The sequence below is a fragment of the Cervus canadensis genome, chromosome 32, assembly GCF_019320065.1.
Source record: "Cervus canadensis isolate Bull #8, Minnesota chromosome 32, ASM1932006v1, whole genome shotgun sequence".
NCBI classification, from domain to species: domain Eukaryota; kingdom Metazoa; phylum Chordata; class Mammalia; order Artiodactyla; family Cervidae; genus Cervus; species Cervus canadensis.
In genome coordinates, this window is record NC_057417.1 from 37,566,887 (window position 1) to 37,593,949 (window position 27,063).

General features: G+C 51.9%; 1 protein-coding gene across 7 annotated transcripts; it reads right to left on the reverse strand.

The window, feature by feature from the left end:
• Positions 1–516: 516 nt before the first annotated feature.
• PRSS33 (serine protease 33) lies at positions 517–21,923 on the reverse strand. 7 transcript variants are annotated; one of them, XM_043456223.1, is made up of 12 exons: positions 21,642–21,923; positions 21,241–21,270; positions 21,121–21,168; positions 20,745–20,910; positions 19,782–20,065; positions 11,482–11,636; positions 4,961–5,066; positions 4,139–4,165; positions 3,762–3,924; positions 3,170–3,441; positions 2,589–2,758; positions 522–2,391 (listed from the first exon to the last, which is right to left on the reverse strand). In XM_043456223.1, the coding sequence occupies exons 3-12, from the start codon at positions 21,128–21,130 to the stop codon at positions 2,233–2,235; spliced, it is 1,512 nt and encodes a 503-aa protein (XP_043312158.1). In that variant the 5' UTR covers positions 21,131–21,168; positions 21,241–21,270; positions 21,642–21,923; the 3' UTR covers positions 522–2,232. The 7 variants fall into 7 exon arrangements, with proteins under 7 accessions (XP_043312159.1, XP_043312158.1, XP_043312153.1 ...); XM_043456218.1 differs by lacking the exon at positions 21,642–21,923 and adding an exon at positions 21,368–21,469; XM_043456221.1 differs by having other exon boundaries at positions 1,093–2,391; positions 21,121–21,147; positions 21,642–21,694.
• Between the last annotated feature and the right edge of the window lie 5,140 nt (positions 21,924–27,063).

Sequence of the window (27,063 nt, forward strand, 5' to 3'; positions counted from 1 at the left end):
AGCGTCCTGTCCCCGGCAGGGGTGGTTCTCGGGACTACTCTGAATGCCCCTTCTGGCAGGTGAGGCAGGCTTTCTGAGGCCCGCGGGGACGGGGTGCAGCGTGAGACTGATGCTGGGCCCAGTTTACCCCTCACACACCCCCTCTGGGCTCACTGGCCTTGCTGATGGGCGGGATGCAGCGGCAGAGGGTGCTGTCCACTGAGCCTGCGGGCACAGAGGAGCAGTAGAGCCTGCACTACACCTCCTGGGCCCTTGTGCTGCCATTCCCAAGAGCCGCAACTGTGCCCCCGAGCCCGCGCTCTGCAACAAGAGAAGCCACCGCAAGGGGACGCTCACGTGTCGCAGCCAGAGAAAGACTGTGTACAGCAGTGAACGCCCACCACAGCCAGAATTTAAATAAATAAATAAAATATATAAATTATATAGAAATAAATTATATATATATAAAAGAAACACTGAGCTCTGAATGGGGACCCATTACTCTGATCATGGCAGGCCCAAGACTGAAGCATCCTGGCTTTTAGTCCCTGGCTTGTTCTGGTCTCAGTGCCTTGGGAGGTGTCTTGAGGATGTTCTCTTGGCGGGCCCCAGGCTGAGGGCGGGATGGGAGGACAGTCAGCATCGCCCAGCCGGGGCTACTAGGGCCCCACTGCGACGCGCTCACAGCCTTTCGCCTGGCCCGCCATGGCCAACCTCTGCCTACGATGGAAGGCACTCAGCCTAGGGGAGGCGGCAGCCTAGAGCTCACTCGCTGTTCACAGACCCACCCTCCTTCCCAGCCGGGTCTGGCCCAGCAGCCACCACCTGCTGCAGTCACTTTTTTCCGCTGGGAGAAAAGAAAAAAAAAGGAGGCGGAGTTCCCTGGCGGTCTGCTGGTGGGGACTCAGTACTTTCACAGCAGAGGGCAGGGGTTCAATCCCTGGTTGGGGAACTAAGATCCCACAAGACACATGGAGTGGCACAAAAAAAGAAGAAAGAAAAGGAAGGGAGCCACGGCTCAGGCCTGCATGGGAGCAGCCACACTCAGCGCCGTCCAGCCAGGCTGCCCCTTCAGGGACAGCCCCCCTTGATCCCCTGCCCCCCTCGCCCCTGTCAGCTCCGGAGGTTGGAGTCTCCAGGTTCTGTTCAGGTTCCTGTTCCTCCTGATGCTCTAGAAACTGAGCTCTGTTACACAGGCGGATGACCCTTGGCCTGGGGGTGAGAAGATGGCAGAGGGGGCAAGGACACCAGGTACCAGCACCTGAGGGTGATCAGGGAGCTGAAAGGGCCTAGGCCGGTCTCCAGGTGCAGGCGGGGCAGGGAGGTCCTGCGCCGGGAAGCCCAGACCCACCCAGGGCACGGAAGGGGGGAGTGGCAGAAAAAGCTAAGGACAGCAGAAACTACGGCCAGGCCTACCTGGGGGCCCCTCTTGGTAAAGGGCATGATGCGAAGTGCCCCAGGCTCCTGAATGTGTGGGAAGGCCAGGCCTGGTGGCCACCACCGGCCTCCTGGGGCACCTTCACTACAGTGGGGCAAATAGGAGTTTTCTACTGCTATGGCAGATGACTACAGACACAGCAGCTTAAACACTAATTTATTACATCACAACCCTGTGGGTGGGCTCAACGGGGTTCCTGTTTAGGGTCTCACCAGGCTGAAATCAAGGGCATAGACTGTCAGGGCTCTGGTCCGCAGGCTGGGGGAGGAGTTGTTGGCCTCCAAGCCTGTTCAGGTTATTGGCCAAATTTGGTCCCGTGCAGCTGTCGTGCCGAGGCACTCCTTTCCCTACTGGCTGTCCGCCAGGGGCCACTCTCGGCTCCTCGCTACGTGGCCCCTCCACCTTCAAAGCTAGCAAAGGACAATCGTCTCCTTGGGGTTGGGTCCTGGTCACGTTTGAATCTCTCTGACTCCTTCTGGAAAAGAGGGGCACACAGACCAGACCCAGCACTAACTCACTTGCCTGTCTCTGGATGCCCTGGCTGGAGTTCAGGGTGGCTGAATAAGAGCAGGAAGGGAACAGAGGGCATGTGAGACCCCTAGACACATGGGAGGCTCCTAGAGGAGGGTTGGCAACTCGCATTTGGTGAGCTCCACGGAGGATGCTGGGGACAGACAGACGAATGGATGGATGGGTGGCTCCTTGGCTTTATCAGGCCTCTGAGCCTTCGGTCAGAAGGATGAGGGATGTGTCGGTCCCCAGACAGACCGGGCAGCCGAGGGTCCCCAGAGTCTGGCTTCCGGTCAGTCACTGCATCAGATGTTGAGGTGAGCCTGAATCCAAGGGCTGTAAGTGGCCACATTGGTATAGACCCCTGGACGGTTGGGCAGGGCACAGCCCTTGCCCCAGCTCACCACACCCACCAGGACCCAGCGCCCAGACTTCATGCAGACCAGGGGTCCTCCAGAGTCACCCTGCAGGAGAAAGGAGAGCTTAGGTCCCAGCCCCCCAGGGACTCTGGGTCCCAGGCTGCCATCCCTCAGTGGTGCCTCTGGCTCGGGGTTCAGTACACTGAGCCTGCAGGTGGTACATCCTGGGTCCCGGGTTCTAAGGAGATAGGGTGCTGGCCACAGAGGCGTGGGCCCCAGACGTTCTAGGCAGCTTCTCGCACCTGGCAGGCATCCTTCTGGCCCCCAACGTAGCCGGCGCACAGGCTCCCTGGCAGTACTATGTGCTCGACCCAGGGCACGTTGGTGCCCAGGTGGTAGAGGTGGTCACAGGTGCGAGCGTCCAGCAGTGGCACCCTCACTCCCTGCAAGGGTCGCCACTCCGGGAGCGGCACTGGAGGAGAAGGGGGAGGTCTAAGAGGCGGCAGAGACTTCCCAGATGGCACTAGTGGTAAAGAACCCGCCTGCCAATGTAGGAGACTTAAGAGATGTGGGTTTGATCCCTGGGTTGGGAAGATCCCCTGGAGGAGGGCATGGCAACCCATTTCAGTATTTTCGCTTGGAGAATCCCATGGACCAAGGAGTCTGGTGGGCTACAGTCCGTGGGGTTGGAAGAGTCAGACACCCAGGAAGAGCCTGCAGAGGGTGAGGTGGAAAGCAGGTGTTGGTGGGAAAAGCCTCACCTGCCAGCCCAGGGTTCCCTGGCCTGACAGGGAGGATGTCTGGGTCCCTGGAGGTCAGAGCGAGCTGGGAAGAGAGCCCCTGGCCCTCCCCCAGTGCCCCTGTGCCCTGCCTTCTGCCTCACCTCCTGGGCGGAGGCTGCCCCAGCCAGTGACCCAGCAGGGTGTGCCAGGCGGCGGGCGGGCCCCAGGCTCGGGCAGGCAGACGGGCTGGACTCGGGTGCTCAGGGGTGCTGGGCGGCGCAGCAGCAGCAGCGCCAGGTCCCCGCGGGCCCCGTCCTCCGAGTAGTCCGGGGGCAGCAGCACCCTCCTCACGGGCGCCAGGAGAGCAGGGGGCGAGCTGGGACCCAAGTGCAGCGCCCCGAGGCGCACGCGGTACTCAGCGGGCAGCGCCTTCCTGCGTGACGGGGGCGCTAGGTCTAATTAAAGCAGCTCCCCCTCCAGCCCAGGAGCGCTCGTCCCCGCCGCCCTCTCTCTTAGAGCCCGGGGTGAGACCTGTGCGAAGTCTAGGCGTGGGGTCCCGGTGGCTGTGGGACGCTGGAACAAGGGCTGTGCCCTGCCCAACCACCCGGGGGTCTGTACCAACATGGCTACCTACAGCCCCCGGATCCAAGACCTTCCCTGGGTCTTGCTCCACCCGCCCCGCCCCGGCAAACCTCGACGAGGAGCCCTAGGGGTAGGGGACCGTCCCTCGGCGGGGCCTGGCTGCCTGCTGACCTGGGGAAGCAGTGTGCCGCCGTCAGCACCCACTGCGGGGCGATGAGCGAGCCCCCGCACACGTGCGTCCCGCGGTGCTGGATGCTCGCCTGCCACGGCCACTCTCCGGCCCGGGCGTCCCGGCCGCCCACGATACGACTGGACACCCGAGGCTGCCCACAAGCTGGCAGGACAAGGGGACTGGGGGTGGGCAGAGCAGTAGGGGACGGGGAGGCGGGGGGTGGGGTTCAGGAGGGGGTGGGGCGGGGTTCGGGAGGCGGGTGGGGCGGGGTTCGGGAGGTGGGTAGGTGGGGCGGGGTTCGTGAGGGGTGGGGCCGGGCAGACGGGGGGCGGGGTTATGGAGGGGTAGGCACAGCGGGTTTCCGCGGCTTCCTTACCTTCAGACGCCAGGTTCCCAGCTGCTCCTGGAGGTGGAAGCAGGGAAGGGACTGGATTACGGGTCTGGTGTCAGGTAACGGGGTGACGGGGAGGGCGGTCACAGATTAGGAAGGAGGGTGGAATGTATATGTCGCACTGACTTGATGCCAGATTTTTGTGCAATCGGGTACAGGATTAAACCCTCCCCAGAGCCCTGTGAGGTGGGGACGTACACCCATTACACAGACGAGCACAACCAGATTCAGAGAGCCCAAGGTCAGTGACAGAACTTGAACCTTTGGAGCCAGTAGTGGGAGTGTGCTAGGTCACTTCAGTCGTGTCCGACTCTATTCAACCCCAGGGACTGTAGCCCACCAGTTCATGGGGTTCTCCAGGCAAGAATGCTGGTTCTCCAGGCAAGAATGCTGGAGTGGGTTGCCATTTCCTTCTCCCGGGGATCTTCCCCACTCAGGGATTTAACCTGCGTCTCCTGCATTGAGGCAGACTCTACCGCTGAGTCACTGGGGAAGCTCTGGAGCCAAGAATAGGATGCCTGAACTTCCCCGGTGGTCCAGTGGTTAAGAATCTGCCTCCCAATGCAGACTGGGAGACAGGTTCAATCCCTAGTCGGGGAAGATCCTACATGCAACAAGAGAAGCCACAGCAGTGAGAAGCCCACACAGGGCAGCTAGAGAAAGCCTGGAAGGAGCAAGGAAGACCCAGTGCAACCAAAAATAGAAAAAAGAGTAGGATGCCTTAGAGTGCTCTAGAGGAAGCAGGAAGGCTGGGCAGATGGAAGCCAAAGCTCCTGTGGTCAGCACCCCCAGCCCGCCCCCACTCACCCAGCCCCAGTAGGAGCAGGACCTGGAGGGAGGAAGCCCACTTCATTCTGTCTTCAGGGCTGGGCCCAGTAAGGGTGGTACTGCCCAGGACTAGCCTGGCTGGAGCCTGCCAAGAGAAGAGGAGGATCTAGCCCCCCACCCACCCTGAGCTCCTTTTGTCTTCCTTCAGACCCTGGTTGGTCCCAGACCTAGCCCTGTGGCCCAGGCTCTATGCCCTATGCCCAGGCCCCAGGGACCACCCCTGCCCCCCCAAGGGCTGCACGATTTGGGCGCCTTAGGTCTCCAGGCAAGCCCTGGAGCCCAACCCCTCCCCCATCTTGTATTTCCCTGATAGGTGCCCCCCAACCCTGTTCCCCGCAGACCCGTATCCTTTTCTCACCCTTGCAGCTGGTGTCCTCCCTGCTAACTGGGCTGGGGGAGGATCTGGGAGCTTAAAGAGCCAGGAGAGGGGTGGGGGCCAGGAGTTAATTAAGGAGGTCAGGGCGGGGCTGCGGCTTCCTCAGTCCAGCCTTGAACAAAGATGCTTTGAACAGTGCTTTTGCCATGGCAGGAAAGGGACACCTGGGTTTCTCGAAGGAAGCCTGGCTTGGGCCAAGGTGCACAGAACTGGGGGTGGGAGCCTGAGTCCAGCCAGGCAAGGGTGGAGTGGGGGGTGGGGTGAATGGCATGGGGTGGGGGTGGGGGCCTGGGCTGCATCCAGCCCCTGGAAAGGCTCCGGAACCTCCTTTTACCAAGTCAGTGCCCCCTCCAGCAGCTGTCCACTTGGTTCCCCGTCCTGGGGGCCTTTCTGTCCAGCACACCCCCTCCTTGGCTGTGTCCCAAGGTGATGTGTGACGGGAGATCTGATTCACGCCTGTTTGTTTCCCCTCCATGAGGCAGGGTCTGGGTCTCTGTCCCTGTCTTAGCGCAGGCTGCCAGGACAGCACACCACAGTGTCAGTCGCTCAGTCGTGGCCAACTCTTTTGTGACCGCACGGTCTGTCCATGGAATGCTCCAGGCAAGAATACTGGAGTGGTTTGCCACTGCTTTCTCCAGGGGATCTTCCCAATCCAGGGATCGAACCCGGGTCTCCTGCATGGCAGGTAGGTTCTTTACCGTCTGAGCCCATAGACTGGGGCTCAAGTTCCATTCTGGAGGCTGGACGTCCAAGAACAAGGAACTGGCCAGATGTGAGCCTCTTCTCTTGGCTTGTAGGGGGCTGCCCTGCCATCTCACTGAGTGATCACACAGCCTTCTCTTTGTGTCTGCTGGGCATGAAGGGTAGTGGAGGGGCGGGGAGATGCTGCTGTCTTTTTATCTTTTCTGGTTGCACTGTATGGCATGAAGGATCTTAGTCCCCTGGCCAAGGATTGAACCCAGGCCCCCAGCAATGGAAGCATAGAGTCCTAACCACTGTACTGCCAGGGAAGTCCCCTGGTGTCTCACTCTTTTCTTTAAAAAAATTATTTATTGGCTGTGCCAGGTCTTAGCTGTGGCAGGTGGGATCTAGTTCCCTGACCCGGGGTCAAACCTGGGCCCCCTGGATTGGGAGCTCAGAGTCCCAGCCACTGGACCATCAGGAAAGTCCCTGGTATCTTTTTCTATAAGGACACTAATAAGTCCACCCTATTACTTCATTTAATTACATCCAGAGTCACTGGGGTTAAAGATTCAACATATAAATTTTGGCAAGTTCACACACGTTCTTCCCAGGTGGCTCAGTGGTAAAGAACCCACCTGTCAGTGAAGGAGACACAGGAGACACGGGTTCAATCCCTGGGTCAGGAAGATCCCCTGGAGGAGGAAATGCTAACCCACCCCAGTATTCTTGCCTGGAGAATCCCAGGGACAGAGGAGCCTGGTGGGCTACAGTCCACGGGATCGCGAACAGTTGGACACGACTGAGCACATGCACAAATATCCAGTCCCCAATGGCAAGAGCAGTGCCATCACGGAGTGGGCGCTGAGTGTTTGGGAGTAAGTGGGAGGGGCCAGCAGGCACGCGGGGTGGCGAGGGTGAAGGAGACGAGTGAGGGGAGCTAGTGGCGAACCAGCCCCAGTCCTTCCATGCAAAACAAGGGAGGGCGGCCCCGGGCCTGACTTCCACTGTCCACGTTCCAGGACCAGGCTCAAGCCCACGCTCCGGAGCTGGTTTGTAGAATGTCGTCCCTCCCACCCCCGAGACCTTGGGAGAGTTTCCTCTTCTGTAAACCGCCCACCCCCCCACCCCGAGGTGGTCGTGAAGTTTAATGGTTAGCCCTTGCAGAGCCTGGAACCGCGCCCGGCTGATGGAAACGCTGTGGAAGGGCCACGAGAATAAAAGCAGCGCCCTCCCTGAGGTGCCTGACCTTGGTTACCCCAGATTCAGCCGCCACTGGGGGCCTTGGCTGCAGTGGAGCCAAGTGGGCAGAGCTGGGGCAGCTGGAGAGGCTGGTGGGATGGAGAGTGACCCATGACCCTGGGGACACACAGCCATCTCTGGGGCCATACCTTGAGAGGGGGTTCACTGGAAGGCTGGATGCCCAGTCCAGCAGGGAAGCTGGGGGGGGCATCTACCTGTTGCAATTTGGGAGGCCTGGAGGACACTTGAGGGCAGGGACCCCGAAACAAATTCCTCCTGAGGAACTGGCTTATGGTGGAAGGATCTGGAACTGGTTGACTAATGGGCAATCAAACCTGAGAGGAGTAGGAAGGGAACCCCTTCCCAGGGGTTTACCCCAACCCAGCTCCATGCCTCAGATCAAGAAACTGAGGCATAGGCCCCTGCTGGCCCACATGCCCTGTCTCACCCTTGAGTCACCCTGCACAAACGGACCCTGGACAAATGTCATCTGCTTGCCCGTCTCACCACCCTCCTCCTGGGGGCCAGGCGGAGGAGGCCAGCTTTCTCTGCTGCCGGACCTGCCCCGACTCCCAGGTATGGGCAAATGATCCAAACAGGGCCAGCCTCCCACCATGGCCCCTAGGTAACAGTGATGGGTCAAGAGGTGACATGTGACCCCAGACCAGCCAATCAGAATCCTCCCCTGAGATTTTCACCCTGGAGGAGGGAGGGAGGGAGGACCATTGGGGCCCAGGCAGGGGAAGCCATGGCTGAGGCCACAGGCAAGGACTCTCAGCTGGCTCGAGAGCCTGGAATCTTCCAGACTGAGGAACAGTGCCCTGTAGAATTGGAGCTCCTCATTCCAGCCATCCTTAGGCTCGGTGGGCTGCCCTGTATCCTTCTAAACCAACTCTCCTTCACTCATGCTGGTTCTAAGGGTTGTAAGGCTGCTTCCAATCAAAGTCTTTAAGTGCCAAGAATGAAAACAAAGTAACATTCAACAAAGGTGGAGGGGAGGTGTGCCCAGAGCTGGCTGCCCTGCCAGTGTGTTTCAGGATGGCAGCACCCAGCCCACCGCATGCAGCACAAGACTCGTCTCTGATGAGCGCCCAGCCCTGCTCTTGGCCAGACTCCCCGGCACCCTGCAGACCTGGCAGCAGATGAGGTGGGGGGTGGGGTGGCCTTCCCAGGACCTAGGTGTTTTCCCACTGATGTCCCAGCGCAACACGGGCCCCCTGGGAGGGCTGCAGCCTGAGCCCACCCCATGCCGACCCCAACAACAGGAGTCATGCAAGGAGGGACAATGGTGTGGGGTGAGCTGGGGCGCAGGGAGGGGTGCGCAGTGGCACCGGGCTGGGGTAAGTGGCCCTGAACAGGACGCTATGGGGAATGTGTGCCTGGGCGGGCTTGGCGGTATTTCAGTGGACGAGACTGTCACGCAGGCACTAGGCCACCAGAGGGTACTCGGCCTGCTGCTGGAGGAGGGGCCGTGACACGCTGCCAGGCAGGCCTGCGGGCCGTGTCACGGGGCAGCTGGGTCTGGGGCCTGGCGCTTCACAGGCATTAAATCACGCGGTCCTCCGGTAACACATGGGACACCAGGCAGAGAGCGTTCTGTGTGGGGCCAGCCCGGAGGGCCTTTGTGGGAGATGAGCGGGAATGCCCTCAGGTTTTGCCTGCTCCGAAGGACAGATGGCAGAGGGTGGAAATCTCAAAGCAGGTGAGTCCCACTTGGGAAACATGGAAGACACCAGCCACCAGGTGCCTGCTGGCCCCTCTGAGTCACGCACACCACACAGCCTGAGGTCGACATGGGCTGCTGTGAGCTAGGTGAGTTAAGGATTCTGTCACCTCTCTGGGACTCAGCTTCATCATTTTTAAAAAAACATTTATTTACTTTTGATGCCGAAGAATTGATGCTTTTGAACTGTGGTGTTGGTGAAGACTCGTAAAAGTCCCTTGGACTGCAAGGAGATCCAACCAGTCCATCCTAAAGGAGATCAGTCCTGGGTGTTCATTGGAAGGACTGATGTTGAAGCTGAAACTCCAATACTTTGGCCACCTGATAGGAAGCGCTGACTCATTGGAAAAGACCCTGATGCTGGGAAAGATTGAGGGCAGGAGGAGAAGGGGACGACAGAGGATGGGATGGCTGGATGGCATCACCGACTCGATGGACATGGGTTTGGGTGGACTCCGGGAGTGGGAGATGGACAGGGAGGCCTGGCGTACTGTGGTTCATGGGGTCGCAAGGAGTTGGACACGACTGAGCGACTGAACTGAACTGAACTGATTTCCTTTTGACTGTGCTGGGTCTTCGTTGCTGCGTGGGCTTTCTCCCGTCGTGGCGAGCGGGGGCTGGCTACTGTCTAGCCGTGCTGCTTGGTCTTCTCGTTGTGGTGGCCTCTCTCGTTACGGGGCATGGGCTCAGTAGTTGTGCTGCATAGGCTTACTGGCTCTGCAGCATGTGGGATCTTTCCAGAACAGGGATCATACCCATGTCTGCTGCATTGGCAGCCGGGTTCTGTACCACTAAGCCACCAAGGAAGCCCCTCATCATTTTTAAAACTTATTTATTTTATTAAAAAATATTTATTTATTTGGCTGAGTCAGGTCTTCACTGCAGCCTGTGGGCTCAGTAGTTGGGGAAGGGGAAGCTCCAGCTTTGGGGGCTGCTAAGGGGCATGAAAGTGGTGTCACAGCCGATGTGGCTTTTGGGCAGGCAGGAGTGAGGAGGACACCCCTCCCAGACTCCTCCGCCTGCCCCTCCACAGTGACCAGCCCTAGCCGGACCAGAGCTTCTAACACCTTCTGTGCTCACAGCACCTGTGGGTCCCATGAAAACGCACATCTGCCTGAGCAGTTCCCAGGGGCCCCAGACAACCCTGCTGACCTGTCCGTTGGCCACACTGAGGCTGTGTTCTGGGAGCCCAGTGGGGCCGGGGCAGACATGCTTGATGCCGCCCCCTCCATCCAGGCCACATGACGGAGCTTGGAGCCTCCATGCCCCCAGGACAGCCCTCAACCACAGGGAGTCAGGAGAAAAGTGCCCACACCGGCTCTTTGTCCCCAGGTGGTGCTGAGGTGTGTCTGTGTGAACTCTGAGTGGGGGGGGGGGCAGCAAAACTGTGCCTCAGCTGCCACAAGGGTCAAATGTCACTGGCTCTCACCCCTTCTGCCTCAGTTTCCCTGCTCTTCACTGGGGCTTCTTGGCATTGCCTCCCGAATGAACTACCCGCACCCTTGAGCTGGTCCCAGCTCAGCCTTTGGGGACCATGGTGAGACCAGAGTGTCTGCGTCTGTGTGGTGGAGGACACGGTATGAGCACTGGGGAGTCTGGGGGCATTTCCACCACAGCACCCCCACTCCAGCCCTCCGAGCCCCCAGCCACCCTGGTGCTACTAACGTCCTCTCAGATTGAATTACCTGAGAGGGTTCTGTTGTTTGCAACCCAGACCTGGATGGATGATGATTTAGGAGTTGAGGAGTGGTCTTGGGGTGGACAGGACGCAGGTGACCATGAGGGCGTCCAGGAAGCCACCCGGAGCCACAGAATGTGCTGCTGGGCATCAACTTGAATATACACACTTTATTAGCAAAGGGGACAGAAGGGGACGAGGCCTGATCCAGCAGGCCGTCCTGCCACCAGGGCGCCCCCAGCCCTTGGTGACTGTGCCCGGAGCTGCGGTAACTACAGCATCCTCATGGACTCAAGTGTGCACAGGCCATCCGCAGGAGGAAGGGAGTCCAGAGCAGAGCCAGGGGGAGCAGCCACCGAGAGGGGCCTGGCCTGGGTGTGCTGCGGGCCATCAGCAACTGGATCCAGTTGAAGTAAAGACTGACATTGGTGTAGACACCAGGCCGGTTGCGCCTACCACAGCCCACTCCCCAGCTCACGATTCCAATCTGAATCCACCGCCCATTCTTTTCGCAGACCAAGGGTCCGCCTGAGTCACCCTGGAAAGCAGTGTGGGTGAGCAAGGCCGAGGGTGGGGCATGAGGGGCCCCAGGAGAGGCTGGGAGAGCAGAGTCTGTCCTCTGGATTTCACATAGAGATCCAAGGAGGTACAGTGAATGTGAAACAGGAAGCTGGATAAATGAGGTCTACAGTGATCTCATGAATAAACTCTGAGGGTGCATTGGTGGGGGGTCAAGGGGGTTGCCCTCAGAACCAAGATGGGGAGGAGTGGTACGGCCGTCACTGGGGCCGGGTACTCACTTTGCAGCTGTCAGCGTCACCATCCTCAGAGCCAGCACAAATCATGTCATAATTGATGTTGCTGCGGTAATAAGGCTGCTGGAACAGGTAGGAACACCTGGATTTGTTTATGATGGAGACCTGCACTTCCTGGAGATTGTAGGGAGGCGGCAGCTCTGCCAGGGGTTGAGGGCGGGAGAGAGAAAGAAACAACCTTAGGCTCTCCTCTGCCATTTGGGGAAACGGGGTAAAAAGGTGGGGAGTGGACTTCCTGGGACACCCACAGTACCCGGGACATGGCTCCTCTGCTCCAGCCCAGGGCCCAGTACATGGTGGACCACAGAAGGGCCCAATGGATGGGGAGGCTGTTACAGCTCCTCCCCCAGATTCAGTTTCCCTCTCCGTGGCATGCAGATGACAGGCCCTGCCTGGACCAGTGGGGAGAGATCCTGGCTGAAGCATACACAGAGGGGAGGGGCTGATGCTGCTGAGCTTGTTTGTAATCAGTATACTACAGCTGCATGATCCGGGCTGAAGAGTTCCCAAATTTGATGAAAGATATGACTCAGTGATAAAGAATCTGTCTGCCAGTGCAGGAGATGTGGCTTCAATCCTTGGGCTGGGAAGATTCCCTGGGGTAGGAAATGGCAACCCACTCCAGTACTCTTGCCTGGAAAATTCCATGGACAAAGGAGCCTGGTGGGCTACAGTCCATGGAATTGCAAAGAGTCAGACATGACTGAGCACGCACACACACATGAATCTATACATTCATGAAGATGAACAAACTCCAAGTAGGATAAACACAAGGAGATCCACATCGAGATACATTTTCATCAAAATATCAAAAGGCAAAGGGAGAATCTTATTAAAAAAAACGTTGAGAGAGAAGACACACATCAAGTATAAGGGATCTTTGGCAAGACTGACAGCTAAATTCCTTCCAGACACCCTGGAGCCCAAGAGGCAGTGGGATGACATGTAAAGTGCTAAGAGAAGAAAACAGTCAACCAAGCATTCAATATCAGGCAAAACTACCTTTCAAAAATATGAAGACGAGATTAAGACATTCCCAGATAACAAATGCTGAGACTGTTCATCATAGTAGGCCTGCCCTTCAAGAAATGGAAAAGGGACCCTTTCAGGCTGAAATGAAAGGACAGTAGACAGAAACTTAAACCCACAGGAAGAAATAGAGAACAATGGTGAAGGTAACTACACAGGTAAATATAAAAGCCGGTATTATTATAATTTTGGTTCATAACTCTTTTCTCTATACAATTTAAAAGACAAATGCATAAAAATAATTATAAACCTCTGTTAATGACTACACAAAATATAAAGATGTAAACTGTGACAATAACAACTTAAAGGAGAAGAATAGAGTTGTATAGGAACAGAATTTTTGTATGCTATTGAACCTAAGTTGGTATTAATTCAAAACAGACTGTTACAAGTTTAAGTTATTAACTTATCTCCAGAGCAATTGCTGAGAAAATAACTAAAAAATACACAGAAGAGGAAATGAGAAGAAAATCAATACAGTATACTAATAAAAATCAATTAAACAAGGAAATAAGAAATAAGATATAAGGCATAGGTATAGATATAAGATATAGATACAAAATATCTATATCTTCTACATCTGACAAAATATAGAAAACCAACAGAATAAAGGAAGCAGTAAATTCTTCCCTATCAGTGATTAATTTTAATGTAAGTGGATTAAACATCAATTAAAAGGCAGAGATTGGCAGAATAGATTAAAAACAGGGATCCAACTATATCCTGTCTGTGAGGTTAGAAGTTATTCCGTCGTGTCTGACTCTTTATGACCCCATGGACTGTAGGCTGCCAGGCTTCTCTGTCCATGGGATTCTCCAGGCAAGAATACTGGAGTGGGTTGCCATATCCTGTCTACAAGACAATAATTTTAGATCCAAATGCAAATATAGGTTGAAGGTGAAAGGTTGGAAAAAGACATTCATGCAAATAGTAACCAAAAAGAGCTGAGGTTGCTGTACTAATGTTAGACAAAATAGATTTTGAGTCAGAACATGTCATAAGAGTCAAAGAAGGACATTACATATTGATAAATGTGTCAGGTCTTCAAGATAAAATAATTATAAATATCTACACATCTAACAACTGAGCGTCAAACTACATGACACAAAATTGATGTAACTGCTGGGAGAAACAGACAGTTCTAGAATAACAGCCAGAGACTTCAATGTCCCACTTTTATTAATGGAAAGAACAATCAAAGAGAAGACCACTAAGAAAATAGAGGTCTTGAAGAGTCAGTAGACCAGAACAACCCCCCCAAAGAAGAGCAGAACACACATTCTTTTTAAGTGGATACAAAACATTCTCCAAGATAGATGTCAGACCACAAAATGAGTTAGAATAAAGTAGAAAAGACTGACCGCATAGAAAACAGCTGATTGAGGCTAGAATTCTGTTCCTTCAACAGCAGAAGGAAAACTGAAAAATTCACTATATGGACATTCAACAACATACTCCTAACCAAAGAAGGAATCATGAGGAAAATTAGAAAGCACTGTGAGATGAATGGAAATAAAAACACAGCATATCAAAAATTCATGGCAGTGAGCAAAAGCAGCTCTCACAAGGAAATTTATAGCTGGAAATGCCTATGTTAATAAAGGAGAAAAATCTCAAGTTCATAATCTAACTTAAGGAACTAGGAAAAGAAGAGCAAATTAAACCCAAAGATGGAAGGAGGAAGGAAATAATAAAGAGACAGATGCAGGTTAAAAAACAACTAGGAAAGGGGAAAACAATAGCGAAAAATCAACGAAAGCAAGAGCTGTTTCTCTGAAAGGTCAACAAAACTGACAGTGAAAGTGAGGACCCTATCACTGACCGTAAAGAAAATTTAAGGACTCTCAGTGAGCACTATGAACAATTGTCTGCCAACAAGTTAGATAACCTCGAAGAAGGGAGCAAATTCCCAGAAACACACAAAATACCAAAACAAATTCAAGAAGAAATAGAAAATCTAGGTAAAGAGATTTAGTCAGTAGTCAGAAATCTCCCAATGAGGAGAAGTTCTGGGCCAGATAACTTAAATGGTGGCATCTATCAAACGGGGTTTTCCCAGGTGGTCCAGTGGTTAAGAATCTGCCTTGTAATGCAAAGGATGAGGGTTCGAACTAGGATCCCACATGCTGCAACTAAGACCCCACAGAGCCAAGCAAGTAAAAAATTTTTTTTTAAACACAGAAAGAAATTAACATCAAACCTTTTTGAACACCACTTCCTAACTCGTTCTGTGACAACAAAGCCCAGATAAGCTATCTCACAAAAGAAACTACAGATCAACATATATGCAACAATCCTCAACAAAATACTAGTAAACTGACTTCAGCGGCATTGTTGTTTGGTTGTTCAGTCTGTCCAACTCTTGGCAACCCCCTGGATCACAGCACGCCAGGCTTCCCTGTCCTTCATATTAAAGGAATTCTAACACCATGACCAAGTGAGATTTATCTGAAGAGTGCAAGGGGGGTCCAATATATAAAAATCAATCAATATACTGCATACTATAGTAATAGAACAAAGGAAAAAACCCACATGGTTATCCTGATTGATGCAGGAAAATCCAACACTCTTTCATTATAAAGATAACCAGTAAGCATAGAGAGAACTTTCCTAACCTGATAATGATCATATGTGAAGCATCCACAGCTAATATCATACAGAATTGTGAAAGACTGAAAGCTTCCCCCCTAAGACAAGGATGCCAGTTTTTTTTTGCCACTTCCACTTAACATTTTATTGGAAGTTCTAGTCAGAGCAATTAGACAAGAAAAAGAAATAAAAACATATTCAAGTTGGAAAGGAAGAAGTGAAACTCTCTTTATTCACAGATAACATGATCTTGTATACAGAAAATCATAAAGAATACACAAGAAAGGACTAGAATTAATAAACCACAAATCTGCAGATCTGAAATCGACATAAAAATCAATTATATTTCTGTACACTGCCAACGAACAATTCCAAAACAATATCAGAAAAGAAAATTCATTTATATAATAGCATCAATAAGAGTAAAATAGTTAAAAATAGATTTAATTGAGGAGATGAAAGATCTGTACACAAGAAGCACTACAAAAGATTGCTGAAAGATATTAAAGAAGATCTAAATAAATGGAAACATATCTCATGTTAACGGACTGGAGACTTAATATTATTTCAATGACAGTACTCTCCTAAAGCAATTTACAGATTCAATGCAACCTCTATCCAAACTCCAAAGGTCTTTTGAGTGGAAATTGACAAGCTGATTCTAAAATTTATGTAAAATATCAAGAGACCCCAAATAACAAAACCAATATTTGAAAAAGTAGAATAAAGCTGGAGAACACACACTTCTCAATTTCAAAGCATAATTGGAAGGTACAGGCATCAAACAACGGAGATCTGGCAAACGGATAGAAACACAGACCAATGGAACATAATTTTGAGTGCAGAAAAAAAAAACAAACCCTTTCTTCTTTGGCCAACTAATTTCTGGCAAGGGTGCCAAGACAATTCAGTAGAGTAGAGAATAGTCTCTTCATCAAATGGTGCTGAGACAACTAGATATCCAAACGCAAAAAAATGAAGCCAGACCCCTTATCAGACACCATAAACAAAGATCAACTCAAAATGAATCAAAGACATACATATCAATGTAACAGCTAAAACTATAACAAAACTTAAAGTCTTCAAGAAAACATGAGAGTACATTTTCATGACCTTGAACTTGAATATGATTTCTTAAACATGACATCAAAAGTTAACGCAGAAAAAGAAAAAAGCAACCAGAACTTCATCAAAGTTAAAAATGTTGTGCATCAACAGACACTATCATGAACTTCCCTGGTGGATCAGTGGTTAAGAATCCACCTGTCAGTGCAGGGGACACAAGTTCAATCCCTGGTCCTCGAAGATCCCACATGCCACAACTACTGAGCCTGCGAGCCGAAATTACTGAGGTTACATGCCACAACTACTGAAGCTGCAGGCCCTGGAATCCATGCTCCACAATAAGAGAAGTCACTGCAATGAGGAGAAGCCTGCACACTGCAACTAAAGAAAGCCCATGAGCAGCAACAAAGACCCAGTGCAGCCAAAAATAAATAATTAAATATATTTTTAAAAAATAGACACTATCATGAAAGTGAAAAGAGATGTGGTCCGTGAGTCTTGGCTCAGCCCTGAGTCTGAAGTGCTATTCCCGAATTAACACCAGGGACTGACAGCATGGAGCAGCCTGAGAGGAGGGAGGTTATGATCCCTATTTCGAGGAATTTGAAGTTATGTAAGAGGATTCAAAACACAACTTTCAGACACTAAAGCCTACCTGTTCGACAGAACTTGGGCGAGGTCTTCATTTCAACTTTCAAATCTTTAGCTCTTTATCCATTTCCTGGAGATTATTGTAACCCTCCTTCCTGGCATCACTTGGCCCTCTGCTCATTATGAACCCCAACAAGCCAGCTGGTCTCACCCCTAGCTACATATTAGAATCACCTGGGAAGCTTTAAAACACCCCAGCATCCATGCCACATCCCAGACCAATTAAATCTATGCAGTGAGACCCAGGAACCAGTTTAAAAAAAAAATAGAAAAAGAAGAAAAAAAGGGGGAAAAAAAAAAAAAGAAACCCACAAAATAGGAACAAATATTTGCAAATCACATCTCTAAAAAGAGTCTAGTATCCAGAATATATAAAGAACTATTACAACTCAACTGCAAAGGCAACTCAATTTAAAAATGGGTTGGGGGTCTTCCCTGGTGATTCAGCGGCTAAGACTCCCTGCCCCAATGCAGGAGGCCCAGGTTCTGTCCCTTCTCAGGGAACTAGCTCCCACATACAGCAACTAAAAAAAAGAAATCCCTCACACTGCAACGAAGATCAACGATCCCTTGTGCAGTAACTAAGACCAGGATCAGCCAAATAAATTAATTAAATATTTTTAAAAATGAGGTGGGAATTCCCTACTGGTCCAGTGGTTACAACTGCTTTCATCATTGAGGATCTGGGTTCAATCCCTAAGATCCCACAAGTCATGTAGTGTGGCCAAAAAAAAAAAAAACAGGGTAAGGTACTTAAATAGGCATTACTCCAGGGAAGATATACAAATGGCCAACTAGCACATGAAAAAATGCTCAACATCACGGGTCATTAGAGAAAATGCAAATCAAAACCACAGTGAGAGGGGGCTTCCCTGGTGGCTCAATGCTTATGAATCCTCCTGCCAAAGCAGATGTAGGTTTCATCCTTAGCCTGGGAAGATCCCACATGCTGCGGAGCAACTAAGCTGGTGGGCCACAACTACTGAGCCTGCGCTCTAGAGCCCAGGAGCCACAACTACTGAAGCCCATGTACCCTAGAGCCCAAGCTCTGCAACAGAAGAAGCCACTGCGATGAGAAGTCTGCACTCCACAATGGGAGGAAAAAAGTCTGCACAACAACAAAGACCCAGCACAGCCAAAAATAAATATTATTATTAAAAAAAAACCACAGTGAGACACCACTTCACACTCATTAGGATGCCCTCCCCCCAAACAGCAACAACCTGGAAAACAGTAAGTGTGGAGGAGAATGGAGAGAAATTATAACCGTCATTGTTGATGGGGATATAAAATGGAGCAGCTGCTATGGAACACTGTCAGCTCCTCAAGAAGTTAAAATAGAATTATCATGTGATCCAGGATTGCACTGCTAAACGCATTCACAAAATAACCGAAAAGAGGTATTCAAGCACAAATTTGTATACTAATATTGACACAAATACCCAAAAGATGGAACGACACAGTCATCAGTGAATGAATGAATAAACAAATTGTGATGCATCCATGCAATGGAATATCATTCAGCTGTAAAAAAAGAATGAAGTTTTGATACATACTATAACATGGATGAACCTTGAAAACTTTATGCTAAGTAAAGGAAGCCAAACATGAAAGGTGACATAGTGGGTGATTCCATTTTACTTGAAATACCCAGAAAACATAAATCCATAGAGACAAAAAGCTGGTAGTGGTTGCTAAGGGCTGGAGGGAGGGCTGTAATGGGGAGTGATTACTTAATGGTTATGGAATTTCCTTTGGGCGTGATGAAAATGTTTTTGAACTTGATAGAGTCAATGGTTATGCACTGTGCATGTTTGAAATGCCATTCAATTATAGACTTTATTTTTGATGTGGACCATTTTAAAAATCTTTATTGAATTTGTTACAACATCACTTCTGTTCTATGTTTTGTTTTGCTTTTTGACTGCAAGGCATGTGGGATCCAGCATGCTGCAGTCCGTGGGGTCACAAAGTCGGACTCGGCTTAGCAACTGAACAACAACAACATGTGGGATGTTAGTCCCCTGACCAGGGATGGAACCCACACCCGCTGCGTTGGAAGGTGAAATCTCGACCCCTGGACCACCAGGGAAGTCTCAAATTATACATTTTAAAATGGTTGATATGAGAAATAACACAAAAAGAAAGAAGGAATGAAGTATTGACACATGCCAAAACAAAAATGAACATTGAAAATGTTATGCTGAGTGAGAGAAGCTAGGCACCAAAGACCGTATGTTGTAGATCGTGTTCATATGAAGTGATCAGAGTAAGTAAATCCATAGAGACAGAAAGCAGATTAGTGGTTGCCAGGGACTATGGCCAAGGACAATGAGGAATAAGGAGTAATGGGTAATAAGCCTGGGATTTCATTTTGAGATGATGAAAATGTTCCATAATTAGATAGTGGTGATACCTACACCACTCTGAGTATCCAAAAAAAAAAAAAAAACCCTCTGAATTTTATGCTTTTTTTTTTTTTGTCATACCACATAGTATGTGGGATTTCAGTTCCCCAGCCAGGGATTGAACCCATGCCCCCCTGCAGTGGAAGGGCAGAGTCTTAACCACCAGACCACCAGGGAAGTCCCTGAATTGTACACTTTAAAAGGATGATTTTTATGCTTTGTGAACTGTATCTCCAAAAATAAAAAAAGCCCGGTGCTTTTCTGAAAAGTGCACCCCAAAACCTCATGCACCCCAAAACTCACACCCCTGCAGGCTGGGGCTGCAGGTGTGGGCAGGGGGGCCTCTGGAAGGGAGGGGGAGCTGAGTGTGTGTGCAGAAAGCCCTGCTCCGCGGTGGGGGAGGAGGGGAGGGCCAACGGCTGAGGGGAAAAAGCGAGGGCAGAGTGGGCACAGACCGAGGCGGGGCCCCTGGAGCTGGTGTGCGGCCGCACAGGGCCTGGTGGATACCGCTCCCCTCCCCCGCCCGTCTGTCCCCAACCTCACTCTCTATCTCACTGATGTCCCCCCAGCCAGTCACCCAGCAGTCATTCCGGTTCTTGAACTCCTCGGAGGAGGACACGATGCAGATGGGCTGGACGTGCTTATTGAAGGTAACTGGGGAGGAGAGCTTGACCAGGGCGATGTCATGCTGTGATTTCCTCCTGAATTGGGGGAATGTGATAATATCCTGGACTCCATATCGACGCAGGAAGGCCCGCAGGCTCCAAATGGATGGCGTGGCAGACAGTTCCCCGAACTGGACTGACCAATCGGAGGGATAACTGTTCCTGGCAAGGGAGGAGAAAGCGCTCAGGGGTCTTCAGAGGGAGGGTGGGCCACCCCAGCACGCCTGGGGCTGCTGAGCCTGAGACCACTGGGACGCTGCCGGGCTCACCCTGGACCCCATTAGCAGGTCCTCCTTCCACAAAGAGGCCAAGGTAGAAACGGGGAGAGCCCCGAGAGCCCCAACCAAAGTCCCACACCTGGGGACTTCGGCAGGAGGGTGCCTCCCCTGCCAGCTCATCTGGCCGGTCACTCAACCACCTGTCGCCTCCAGGGCCCTGCTCTTAAGGGGACCAGCAGGTTCACGGGGGCCACACAGGCTGGGCTCCAAACAGCTTCGGGGACCACTGACCCTACCAGCTGGGCTCCTGTCCAGCACTTAACCTCAGCTCATTCCCCCGGGGGCACACCTCCGCTGGGAGGTGGGGTGAGGAAGGTGGAGGGTGGAGGTGTCATTTGGGGACAAATGGAGCGAGAAAGAGAACAAGACACACAAATGTTCTGGAAGAAACCGCACAGGTTTTCCTCCGGGAGCGCCCCGGGGCCTCGCGCCGGTGTGTAACGGGCTGCAGCCCAGCCTGGGGCTCAGGAGCACACGAGGGTCACGGCCACGTGGGACATGGGCGCGCGTCCTGGCACAGACCCGGGACGTGGGGTCAGCGGGCCCCCTGCCCCCAGACTCACTTTTTAAAGCAGTGCGCGGCGGAGAGCACCCAGCGGCGGTTAAGCAGGCTCGCTCCGCAGCTGTGGACTTTATTCCAGCGCAGGCTGCCCTGCCACGGCCAGCGCCCAAGCTTGGCCTCATTTCCACCCAACACGCGCACCTGGATGCCCTGGAGGCCACAAGGCCCTGGGATGAACAGACGGACACCAGGCTGAGCTGTGGGAGGCAGGCTGATCCTGCCCACCCTCACCCACTGGGAAGGGAAGGGACTCCCGGGGGAACCGAGCGTCCTGGGGTCGTGCCACCCAGGAAGTGTCGAACGCTGGGGACCCGCCCCCGTGGCCCGCGGGCGCCCGCCCCATCCTGCCCCCCGGCCCCCTGGGGCCCATCAGTTACTTGAGAGCATCGACGAGTTCTGAAAACCTGGAGAGGGGAGAGGGAAAGCTGAGGCGCCCTTCGCGCTCGGGCCCACCGCGCTCGGGCCCTCCGCGGGGAAGCGCCTCCCGCACGCCTTACCTGGAAGCAGCAGGTCCTTGTCCCGAAAGGCTGGGGGCAGGAGACGAGATGAGCTCCCCTCTGCCTCCTCGCGCCCCAGCCGCCCCCGTCACCCCGGCTCGCCCCCGCAGCCCTCGCCCGAGCTCACCCTGCTCGGCGATTTCGATCCGCACCAGCAGCACCGCCAGCAGCTGCGCCGCCCCCTGCGGGCGCATGGCCTCGCCCCCCGCCGCCCGGCGCCCTCTCTGATCCCACCCGCTCCAGGGCCCGGCTGAGCGCCCCCTGGGGGAGAGGGAGCCGCGGGAACCCTGGCCGCCCCGGCCGGGCCGTCGACCTGGCTGGTCCAAGGTTTGTTTGGGTACCTGGGACGTCACAGTGCCCGGCTTTGAGCTTGTTACTGGGACTGGTCCCCAACGACGTACCTTGCTGTGGCCCGGGAACCGGTGCGAGCTGCCGACCCCTCTCTCGTCCGCCGCGCTGGAGGCCTGGCCGCCCCCCGCTAACCTTTGTACTAGCCACTCCTTCCTCTAGCAAGGACCAAGGACCTGGCCCACCGTCAGGACTGTCATGAAAGCACAGTCCCAAGTCCTCACTGAATGCCGATTGGGGCCGGGCACTGTTGGGCTGAGCCGGGAGGAGAAGACCCCCCCACACAAGCCTCTTCTTGGGGACTGGTGGTTTGGGGTCTCGTCCTTCCCTCTGCGGGCCTCATGCTGGTCCCCGCGCGTGGCCCAAGCTGCCCCCTAGTGGCAGGTTCCAGCCCTTTTTGTCACCCTCCTCAGGGTGATTTTCAAGTTGAAATCGCCTTTTACAAACGTTCTTACCTGGGTCCTACGGGGAAGGAAATGGCAAAAAAAAAAACCGACAACACGGCGGCGGGGCGGAACATCGCTGGTTATTCATTTCCGTGTCCCTGTCTCTACAGCCAGGAACCCGGGAGGAACCTGTGCCTCCTTGGTGCCCCTATGTGTGCACCCAGTGATGAGTCCCCAGGCATTGGCTTCTGGGGCTGGGGGTCCCTCCAGGCAGGGGAGGCAGTCTGGAGTCTGGACTTGGAGGACTATCCCAAGGAGGTGGGCACCCTCAGGGATACTGAGCCCTGGTACCCTCAGTGGGGCCCAGGTGGTGACTCTAAGGGAATGAGTCGCTGGGGGCCAGAGCAGGCAGAGCAGGGTGTTCTTGACCTTGGGAGCATTGGGGATACACGGGGGACATGCCTGGTGCTTGGGGAGCATAGAACCTTCTCCAGAGGTTGAAGCTTGTCTGTCAGCACCCCTCCTGGACTTCACACGCTGCAGAAGGGGCAGTGGGCGTGGGCTCCGGCTGGTGGGCTCAGGGGCACACTTTGTGCAACAAGGGGTGGGGTTTCCCCTAAGAAGGCCCCCTCTGTGGTCTTTGTTAGACAGCGCTTGTGACTGGCCAGTCCCTGTGAGTTCCCCGGGTCAGGGCTGGGTGCAGCCCCTTGCAAGAGATGAGGCGCAGTGCCAGCACCTGCCTCCCCCGCACCCAACGGACCGCTTACATAGGTCCTGCTCTGGTCCTTGACAATGGTCCCGGAGCTCTCGCTTCCTCCTGACCGCCAACCTGCCTGTCCCCTGCCCCAACTGTCCTTTCCTGGTGAACACCAAGCTTGCTCCAGCCTCGGGCCGGCCTCTTCCTGCGGACTTCTCGCCCAGATGGTCACAGGGCAAGCTTCTTCTGAGCCTTCAAGTCAAGCCCATATGACCCCACTGACTGTCCTTCTCACTGACCCGTTGTATTTCCTTCCTGAAAGTGAAAGTGAAGTCCCTCAGTCGTGTGCGACTCTTTGCAACCCCATGGACTATAGCCTACCAGGCTCCTCTGTCCATGGGATTATGCAGGCAAGAGTACTGGAGTGGGTTGCCATTTCCTTCTCCAGGGATCAAACCCGGGTCTCCCACATTGCAGGCAGAGGCTTTACCATCTGCACCATCAGGGAAGTCCATTTCCTTCCTAGAACTGAGCAATATCCAAAATGATCTTGTTCCGTCCTTTGCATGTGCAGCTGTCGACTGCCTCCAGGGACTGTGTGTGACACAGCTGGTGAACGTTCAAGGAACTGAAAGACTGATGGAGGTCCCAAAGGACCCCCGCCCCTGCCTCTTCTCCCTGACCCTGGACCTACGGCCCTGCCCTATGCTCCCTACGCCGGTGGCTGGCTTACATTTCTCCAGCCCGTCCTTAGGCTTCCCTGGAAAGATAGGGGTTGGAGAAAGAGGAAAAGAGATATGGAGCAAGCCCAGGGACTTCCCTGCTGGTCCAGTGGTTAAGAATCCACCTTCCAATGCAGGAACCCTGATTCCCTGATCAGGGAACTAAGATCCCACATACTGTGCAGCGCAGCCAAAAGATTAAAAAAAAAAAAAAAGTACCTATCTTGGATTGCTCTTCACATCAGCCTAGCCTGCAGGCAGCTCCCCCTCCAAGGGGCTCCGTGGGTCTCTGAGAAGCCCCGAATACTTGCGTATGTGCTCACTGTCAGTCATGTCTGACTCTTTGTGACCCCGTGGACGTACCCCACCAGGCCCCTCAGCCCGTGGGATTCTCCAGACAAGAATACTAGAGTAGGTTACCATTTCCTTCTCCACCCAAATGCTTGATTTAGGCCAAAGTCATGCTTAGTACTGCATTATTGCTCTTTCATTTACCTGATCTCTTGATTTCTGAGAGAAAAAAAACTGTGGATTTATTAGTTTCTTGAGTATTGAGAACATTTTTGTCTTATTTTTATGTATAACATCTTATGTTTTACTTTTATTATTTCAAAATAAAAATTGTTATTGGGGTATAAAATGCTCTGTTATTGGGGTATAAAAGCTCATGCCTCATATCTTTTCAGAGGCTTGTAACTCTTACCAATGTAAAATACCCCTGTGGCTCATAGCTCATTCTCAAGACTTTGAGCCTTGGGTTCTATTTTATCTGCAAGTATCTGGTACGTGATAGTCCACAGCCACTTTCATCTTGCTTGCGACTTTCCCACCAATATATATCCTTAGTCAAAACAAAATAAAAAGATGTTTAGAAAGAAATGGAAAGAAACAAAGTGAAAGTGAAGTTGTTTAGTTGTGTCCAACTCTTTGCGACCACATGGACTGTAGCCTACCAGGTTCCTCCATCCATGGGATTTCCCAGGCAAGAATACTGGAGTGGGTTGCCATTTCTTTCTCCGGGGGATCTTCCCAAGGATAAAGCCCGGGTCTCCTGCCTTGTAGGCAGACGCTTTACCATCTGAACCACCAGGGAAGTCCTAGAAAGAAATTACAAGAAGTTAAATTTCTTAATCTACTTATGTGTGCATGCTAAGTCGTGTCTGACTCTTTTTGACCCTTTGGAGTGTAGCCCGCCAGGCTCTGTCCATGGGGTTTGGTAGCCAAATACTGCTGTGGACTGCCATGCCCTTCTCCAGGGAATCTTCCCGAGTCTCCTATGTCTCCTGCACTGGCAGGCAGATTCTTTGCCACTAGCACCACCTGGAAAACCCAACCTACTTATGCTTGGCCTTTATTGGAATAGACTTGCTGGAATCCTTGTAAAATAGTAAAGTACCTCCACTAACAGTATTACAGATTTTTGTTATTGGAAAAAACAAACAAACAGAAGTTTCATGATTTACTGACACCTTACGGGGATAAAGAAAGACATGTCTTGCCTGTTTGTGATTTTTTGTTTCTTTGGTCCCAGAAATTATTTTGAGAATGTCTAGCTTATCAGAATTATGTAAGAGCCAGTGCATTTACTAATCTGATTTACTAATCTGATGTAAAGACATCCTTGTAATCAGCTATACCCCAATCCAAAATAAAAAGTTTTGTTAAAGAAGAATAAAAAAGAATGAGATGATACCATTTGTAGCAACATGGATGGACCCAGACATTATCATACTAAGTGAAGTAAGTCAAAGAAAGACAAACATCATATGATATCACTTATATGTGGAATCTAAAAAGAGAATGAAACAAATGAACTTATTTATGAAACAGAAACAGACTCACAGATATAGAAAATAAACATATGGTTACGAAAGGGGGGAGGGATAAATTCGGAGTTTGGGATTAAAATATACATACTGCTATATATAAAATAGACAACCAACAAAGACCTCCTGTATAGCACAGGGAACTATACTTAATGTCTTGTAATAGCCTATAATGGAAGCGAATCTGAAAAAGAATGTGTGTGTGTGTGTGTGTGTGTATAAACCTGGGACTTTCCTTTTGGTCCAGTGATTAAGACTCTGAGCTTCCAACTGCCAGGAGGTACAGGTTTGATCTCTGGTCAGGGAACTAAGATCCCACATGCCACACGGCAAAGCTGACAAAGCAAACAAAAAACGGAGTCACTTTGCTGCCACCTGAAACTAACACAGCATTGTAAATCAACTATAGTTCAACTGAAAATTTTTTAATAAAACATAAAAATAAAGACACGCTGACACTCCTGATCAAATGTCCCTTAGAACTCACAGCCATTCAACAACTCTTTTGTTATTTTGTTGGTGGTGTTAATTTAATGTATCTCTTTTTGGTGTGCTGGGTCTTCCTTGCTATGCGGGCTTTTCTCTAGTTGTGCCGAGCAGGGTCTACTCTCTACTTGTGGTGCTCGGGCTTCTCTTTGCAGCGGCTTCTCTTGTGGCGGAACAGGGGCCCTAGGGTGCTCGGACTCCAGTAGTTGTGGCTCCCAGGTTCTGAGGCACAGGCTCAGCAGTTGTGGTGCACAGGCTTAGCTGCTCTGCATGCAGCATGTGGGATCCTCCCAGATCAGGGATCGAACCCATGTCTCCTGCACTGGCATGCGGATTCCTCACCCCTGAGCCACCAGGGAAGCTCTCAATTACTCTTTTTGTGCTCACGAGTGTCTGCTCACCTATTCAGAATGATACTGAGGAGGTAAAAATAGATATGGAACCAATATCATGTACAGACATGCTTTTTTTTTTCTCCCTTTGGCTGCGGTAGGTCCTTGTTGCTACTGGTGGGCTTTCTCTAGTTGCAGCCAGTAGAGGCTGCTCTTTGTTGAGTTGCACGGACTTCTCCTTGCAGTGACTCCCCTTGTCGCAGAGCATGGGCTCCAGGCGCACAGGCTTCAGTAGTTGAGGTACACGGTCTTAGTTGCCCTGCAGCATGTGGGATCTTCCCGCGTCACTTGCATTGGCAGGAGGATTTTTAATGACTGGGCCACCAGGGAAGCCCCCCGACCTGCCTTTCTAATGATTTGCTAATGGGGATTCTAGAGACAGGCCTGATCGTCACCTTTTCTCAACCCCCTATTTTATTTCACTTAAAGCACTTTTTATTGTGGAGAAATGGATAGACAAGAACCACTCTTTCTTCATTATTTGTTTGGCTGTGGCAGGTGTTAGTTGTGTCACGCGGGGTATCTTCCTTTGCTATGCACGGACTGTCTAGCTGTGTCTCTCAGACTTCAGAGTGAGCTTCAGAGCTCTCAGACTTCAGTAGTTGTGGCGACATGTGGGATCTTAGTTCTCCAACCAGGGATCAAACCCTCGTCCCCTGCATTGCAGTGCAGATTCTTAACGACTGGGAAGTCCCAACAAGAACCAGTCTTGACTGTCACTCCATGTCTCTACATTTCTCTCTCATGTAATATGTCCCCTTTAAACTTTGGCTCTAAGTTCTCCATGTTTCACTACTCTGTCTTCAAGTTTGCCAATTCATTTTTTAGCTATGTCCATTTTCTTATTCAGGTGTTTGGCTAAGCTGCTTTACTTCAGCAATATTTTAAATTTCCAGACACTCTTTCTTGTTCTCTGATTGCTTGGTCTTCTGTAGTATAATTCTTATTTAATGCTGATAAACACCT